Source organism: Cannabis sativa, chromosome 5 (genome assembly GCF_029168945.1).
Source record: "Cannabis sativa cultivar Pink pepper isolate KNU-18-1 chromosome 5, ASM2916894v1, whole genome shotgun sequence".
In the NCBI taxonomy this organism is placed as follows: domain Eukaryota; kingdom Viridiplantae; phylum Streptophyta; class Magnoliopsida; order Rosales; family Cannabaceae; genus Cannabis; species Cannabis sativa.
The window spans coordinates 8,593,969-8,601,072 of NC_083605.1; the positions used below are offsets into that span (position 1 = coordinate 8,593,969).

At 29.5% G+C, this 7,104-nt stretch overlaps 1 protein-coding gene across 1 annotated transcript; it reads right to left on the reverse strand.

Moving 5' to 3' along the window:
• Nucleotides 1–1,104: 1,104 nt before the first annotated feature.
• LOC115715951 (probable polygalacturonase) lies at nucleotides 1,105–4,215 on the reverse strand. Its single transcript, XM_030644629.2, has 6 exons — nucleotides 3,845–4,215; nucleotides 3,382–3,735; nucleotides 2,891–3,011; nucleotides 2,626–2,800; nucleotides 2,446–2,516; nucleotides 1,105–1,952 (listed from the first exon to the last, which is right to left on the reverse strand). Exons 1-6 carry the CDS (start codon nucleotides 3,863–3,865, stop codon nucleotides 1,270–1,272), a joined length of 1,425 nt encoding a protein of 474 aa, XP_030500489.2. The 5' UTR covers nucleotides 3,866–4,215; the 3' UTR covers nucleotides 1,105–1,269.
• Nucleotides 4,216–7,104: the final 2,889 nt, after the last annotated feature.

Genomic DNA, 7,104 nt, shown 5'->3' on the forward strand with positions numbered 1-7,104 from the left:
ATAGGGCTCTTCATATTTTATGTGCAACTTAGATCGTTGAGTGTGCAACTTTATTGTATAACGTTCAAGTGATGTTGTTTGATCTAAGACAACTTTTCCACCTATAATTTCACGTAACATTTTACAGTAATAATCCTTATCTCTCCTTAGGACCCCTTAAAATTTGACATTTCTAAACACTTTACTGTTAAAAATTGGTACTATTACTATCAAAAAGTGTACAAGTATAATTTGAATGTTTCTTTTTAATTAAAAAAATTACCTAATTTCTCTTACCTAGCACAACTGGTTGCAAACAATAAATAAATAATATAATCATTGGAACCTATTGGCAAAACCGTTCATCAAAAGTAAGGGCGGGATACTATCCTAACTCCATTTGAAATAAGAAGATTTATTATTTCTATTATTAATGTAATTATTTATTTAACTTTTTTAAAAAGTATCATTCTAACTATCACTAACTCAAACAGAAAAAATGAAAAAAATATTAAAAGTATGAAGTTGTAACAATAAATTTTATAAAAAAAAATAATTTAATAAACAAAAAAGATAAATAAAGTTGTCAAAACTAAGTAAAAAAATCGTAATATAAAAACATATTATATTGAAGAGTTGATATTGTTAAGCATTTTGTAATTAATGTTTTGTTATTTTTATGTTGTTTGTAGTTATCTTTTTGTTTTATAATTGTTTTTATGTTGTTTGTTAAGTTATTTTAAAATTATTTTTTAGCTCTCTTAGTTGTTTTTAAGTTATTGTTGTTGTTGTTTTTTTTTACTCATAAAACAATATTTTTTATAATTTTGAAACTTTAATAAATTATTTTTGAAAAACTTGATACAGTAAAAATATATTAAAAAAAATGACCCTGAAAATGGTAAAAATGACAAAAAAGAAAATATTTTTGTAAGATTACCTTTATATTTTCACATAATTTACTCCATTGGTGATATAAATTTCTATGATTGAAGGATTGTCTACCTTCAATTTTGTCAGTTAAATTAAATTTCGTTTGAGTAATCAATATAATTATATAACAGCATTTTTCTAAAAAATAAATAAATAAATAATAATAAAACAAAAAAATAATAATGATAAATGAATACAATTGTTGAAGAAAGCAATGAATAGCCATGCCAACAAAGCATGTATATTTGTTTTCTTCATTTGGATCAATATATATTATATTTATATAAATACAAAATGCTTTTTTCTTTATAATATCACTAATGAAAAAGCAAACTAATTATAATAGTTAAGATTTAATTAAGCACAAGTCTTTAAAGCAACATCTTCAATGGGCAACTTATCCTGAGGAAAAGGGCAATCAAACTTGGCTGGCTTCTCAGGCAACAAATCACACGCCTTAGGTATAACATTACTGGTATGCCCTTCAACATTGGTACAATTCCACAACAATTTCTGTACCGGTTCAGCCAATGTCATATTCACATTCGAAATACAAATCCCCTTAAATGTGTCTCCAATTATTCCGTCGAGTTTCGCCGGAAAAGTCACGTTTTTGGCCACCCAATCGCGGTAGTTTATGTTGCTTATCACCGGCATTGCTTTCGGGTCGAAACCCTTGGGGTGTGAGTTGTATGCGCCGGTCATCCAAAACACGTACTTCATGGTGTCGATGATGTATCTTTGTACGAAGATGTCCTTGACGTAGCCACCGCGACCCAGCGCAGTTTTGATTCTCACGGCGGATTGAGTGTTGAGGGCAGTGATGTCTTCGACTCTTACGTCTTGGATTCCGCCGGACATTTCGCTTCCCAGTGCGATGGCGGCGCTGTCAGGTGATATGCAGGTGACACGTCGGATGACGAGGTGTTGGGTTGGCATTGCCATTTTGATTCCGTACTGATCCCAACCGCTCTTCACGGCTATGCAATCGTCGCCGGAGACTATGTAGGAGTCTTCGATTCTAGTGTTTGTGCATGAATCTGTTTTATAAGAAAAAAGAACAAACCATCTTTACATTAATTATTCTTAAAAACTAATTTTATCATTAAATAATATATTGTTTTAGTATGAACATATGTTTGTTTTTCACTCAAAATCATATAGTATGAATATCGTGCTATATATTGCAGCACTTAAACGTGAAGTTTAGTTGGAATGAATGAAAATATAAGAATAAGAATGAAATAAAATTTAAAATGCATACAAAAAAATTGATAAAAAAATTATTAAATTTTTTCTCTTTGTTACATTGAAATGTTTTTTTTTTAAATGTAATAGTTATTCCAATAAAAATAAAAGAGTAGAAAGAGCATTAAAATACTTAAAAATACAACAAAATAAAAGAATGAAATAAAAATTATTTTCTTTTTATTTCATTACCTCCAATCAAACGCTCACCTAAGGTTTTGTAGGTGAAGAATAGTAATTTGTTCATGGGTCATTTAAATTGAAAAGGGTGAGAGAGCAACTAACCTGGGTCTATTCCATCTGTGTTAGGAACGGTAACTGGGGCAAGAATTGTGAGTCCTTGGATAATTACATTGCTGCACATTAATTCATCCACATCCACATCATCATCATCATTATAATTTGTTTTAATTTAGTTTAATTTGGTAAAGAAAAATGGAAGTGAAAGTGTGTATATAGTCAAACCTGCAGTAAATGGGATGAACAAACCAAGAAGGAGAATTAATCAAAGTGAGATTAAAGATTTGGACTTGATCAGAGTACAAAATCTCAATGATGTAAGGCCTCGTTGCATTTAGCTGACCAGCTTTGAACTTAGCCCACCATGGTGCACCTTGCCCATCGATGGTCCCATTATGACCTTTTTCAATTTTAAATTAAAAACAAATTAAAATACATAAAAAATTAACCATTAATAATTAAACACTGAATTATTCACCACAAAAATTACCAGTAATAACGACATCAGTGAGATTTGTTCCGTAAATCAGACTACTGAACCTTGCGTCGGGGGCATCCCTTCCTACTCCATAAGAAGGCAAAAGCTCCACTAGTGGCCATTCTGACTCGTCCTATCAAATAAATTAAATAAATATATGAGTTTTTATTCTCAATATATTTTCATTTATGAATTATTAACATTATTGTGTATTTATATTTTGGACAATGAACCAAATATAAACAAAATAACCACATATAAAGAAATAAAATTCAATGTTACCATAATAATAATAATAATTTAATGAATACAAGCCATGCCAAATTGTAGTGAGCTGTGCCTTCATACTTCTCACGTTTTTATGTCATAATAGTATTTATTTAATTTTATTCCTTAAAAACAATAACTGACATTTAATAAAATATAGAAAGAAAAACAAATGGTTAAAAGGAATTTGCAGTTATTTTTCAAACGCATAAGAGAAATTAATTAATATTATATACCTGAGAACCAAGAATAACGGCATCTTTATGGAGGAAAAGAGTGAAATGACTGGTGAGGTTAAAACTTCCAGTTAACCATTTTCCAGCAGGAACAATGAGCTGTGCACCACCGTCCGATGCGAGAGGGCTGAGATGATCAACGGCAGCCTTGAAAGCCTTAGTATTTAAAGTAACTCCATCGCCTACGCCACCGAACTCAGTCAAAACTGCGCTGTGTTTACGAGAACTACACACAACTTGACCATCCTTGTTCTTGTGATCATTTTCACCTCCTACTGCTATGCACGTACTGCATTCCCCTAAAATCAACAATACCACTCCCAGTACAAAAATCAACCATCTTTCATTCTTAATCTGCATTTTACAAATGTATAAACAAAATATGATCAATATCGATATATACATATAAAGTTAAAATGATATAAAAATGTTGGGAAAAGAGAGAGAGAGGCAGGAAAATTACATTGGATTTTGTAGACTCCATCGTTGAATTGGGTGGTTTTGGTTTGAGATGTGGGATGATTATATGGTTTTAATTTATATAGGGTGTGTCAGGACTATGTTTGGAAGTTTTTTTAATTGTGGTTGATTTTTTTCCATTTTGACCGGATTTTTTTGGTGTTAATTTTGGATTCTTTTTTTAATAATAATAGGTTATTTTTGGCAGGTATAATAATAGTTAACGAAACTGAAGGTATAACCTTTAATGATAGATGGCAGAACCAGCATGTGTTAATATTGCTATTAGTCAATTAAATATGAGTCTTATATAATTTGATATAATAATTTTGTATGTATACTAGTAAGCAATGGAAAAACAGAATGAGAATCTTTCTCTTGTTATAAAATAATATAAGGTAGATGAAAAGAAAGAAGAAAAAGAGAGAAAAAGAAAGTGAATGAGAATTTCTCAGTTGTTTATTCTAATGGGTGAACCCCTATTTATTCAAATTGGAGTAAAATATTAAGAAACTAAGAAAAGGAAAACTATGAAAAAGATGAATGTTGATTACAATTAATGGTAATAAATAAAAGATTTGGACATCCACATAATTATTAACATTTATAACACTCCCATTTTGATGTCTATGATAACTGCCTTATTAAAAATCTTGCTGAAAACTTGATCAAAAGAAAAAGAGTATAGTGTAAACTAACTCCCCCTCATTTAGGCATTTGTGGAGATCTTCTAATCGACGAATTTCGATCTTGTCTGTCGTCTTCTCAAATGTTGATGTTAGTAATAACTTTGTGAATAAGTTTGCAAGATTGACACTTGATTGAATATGTTGAACACCAATATGCATTTTCTTGAAGCGTATAAAGAAGAATTTGGTGAAATGTGTTCTAACTCTATCTCTTTCAATGTACCCTCCTTTTAGTTGAGCGATGCAAGCAGTATTATCCATAGAGAATTGCTTGGGTTGATACTTCTTTATTGAGTGCAAATCCATATGTTTCCCGAATATGCTATGTCAATGATCTCACTCACACACATTCTCTACTTGCTTCATAAAATGCAAGTATGTTAACATGATTTATAGTTGCCTCGTTAAAAACCTTGCCAGAAAAACCAAGTGGGACAAAATTTGAGCTAGGAAAAAAGAGTACAATATATATTTCATATTCATAACTATTTGCAAGTTGCCTTGTTAAAAACCTTGCCAGGAAAACCCAGTGGGACAAAACCTGAACTAAGGGAAAAAGAGTGCAACATAAATATGTCTCCCCCTCATGCTTATATGATCCATAATTCTTTTGGTGATAATAGATCTCATAAGATTATTGTTATCACTTTTAAAATATCACCATATACAATCTTTGATCATATATTTTCTATAACTCTTCCAGAGTATGTATGGACTTCTAAATTATAGATGAGGGGTTCGTGGAACATTGGTCTTTATCCAACTAATTGTATCATTCATGTGTGTACACAACTTTGTTCATACGAAAATTTAAAATTTCAAGTAGATATGAACATAACACATTAATGGTACTATAAATTTTCATTTGTGACAATGATGGTACTCCAAGACCATATATTTGTTCCATCTTGTTGTATGATTTTAATTTCCGTATCAAATGATTATATATATCTATAATTCTTTATACATATGAAGTACTTCAACACTTCAATATATACTAATGAACAAACTTTATACATTTAATATTTCTCAATATACAGAAAGAAATAAAAGTTTGTTCTTCAATCACTTATAATATAATCAAAAACTCTTCAAGAGTCTATCACAACGTATAATTTACGAATTTATACTGCATAGACAACCATAGATATTTTTCAAACAATAATTTACTTACATGTCTTTATTTCATACAAAGATCTTTGTCATATAGTGCGCGCGATTTTGAATTTATATCACTTAAGACATGTATTAAATTCTTTCTAGAATTTTTAGATAAGGCTTATTTCAAATTCTCACTATATTAGGAGCTCCAAATAAATAACCTTTTGTTGCAACATTTATGTGACGCTTATAAATCCTCATAAAATATATTCCAGGCTATAACCAAATCATGATTATATTTTCTCAATATTTAAGCCTTACTTTAATCAATCTCATGTCTATGCAAACTTTCTACAACAATTCATTATGTACAAATACATATATGCAAAGTTTTCATTAGAAATATTTATTTGCACACCCTACAGGTCTTACTTCACTTTATGCGAGTAAACTTGCCTGGACTGCGTCATAATATTTTGGCCAAAAACAAAATGTATGATTCTCGACAAATCTAATACTATGATCCTTGCTATCTCATGTTAATTTATTGCATATGCACACATTCAATATTTATTGTCGACAAAAATTTCAATAAATGATAATTTCCTCCCATATTAACATAACTTATAAAGATCTCTTTAAATTACATATTTTTCAAATATATTTATCATTTATAGGTACCTATATAGAATCACTTCAGGGATTCAATTATGATCAAATGTGTTATGTCGAAATTCTCTTGGGAGTCTCTTCAAGTACCGTTTTCATCACGGTTATCATTTTAATCATCAATACTTTATAACATTAAGGTATCTCCTGAGTACCTCTAGATTTAACAACTTCAGGATAAATTAAATGAACATTTATTAATAATTTCTATATTGTTCATTTACGCTTCAGGCGTTTTCAACTCATTCTAACTCAACTTTGAATAATATTGATTTGCAGTTGGTATATATCATTTTGAACTATATTGTTCTTATATACTTTGTGCAAGGATCATTTTTCAAAAAATTATCATCGATCCCAACTGCTTCTCGCCCCCTAATCAAGAGAATTTTTAAAAATTATGATATCTAATAATATTAATATACCTGTAGGAATTTCAATATATCACAATGAATCAATATTTATTTAAACTCATATATACTATATGACATTGAACTTCAGGTTCAATTAACTTCAGTTTCAAGTTCAATCCTTATGAACTTAATTCATTTCTAAGAATGAGTCATACGTGTATAATTAGAAATACATAAATTTACACATTTTGTAATTAATGCATGATCATATAATCTTATCACATCGATAAGAAACTATGCAATAAAAATCTAACAATGGCTCAAGATTGTTAAAGAAATATAATTTAAATATTTTTTATGTGCAAATATATGCACATTCTTCTTTTGAGCCTTATAAATTAACAATGAGAAAAATCTCTTGGTTCTTCAACAAAATTTAGTCAAATTCTTTG

What these genes read in the sequence shown, in the direction of transcription:
- LOC115715951 (XM_030644629.2), bottom strand. Translation starts at nt 3,865, where the DNA reads ATGGAGTCTACAAAATCCAAT. An exon ending in CACTGATGTCGTTATTACTG is followed by an intron (nt 2,801 to 2,890) that starts GTAATTTTTGTG and finishes AAATTGAAAAAG; the next exon opens with GTCATAATGGGACCATCGAT. An exon ending in GTTCATCCCATTTACTGCAG is followed by an intron (nt 2,517 to 2,625) that starts GTTTGACTATAT and finishes ATTAATGTGCAG; the next exon opens with CAATGTAATTATCCAAGGAC.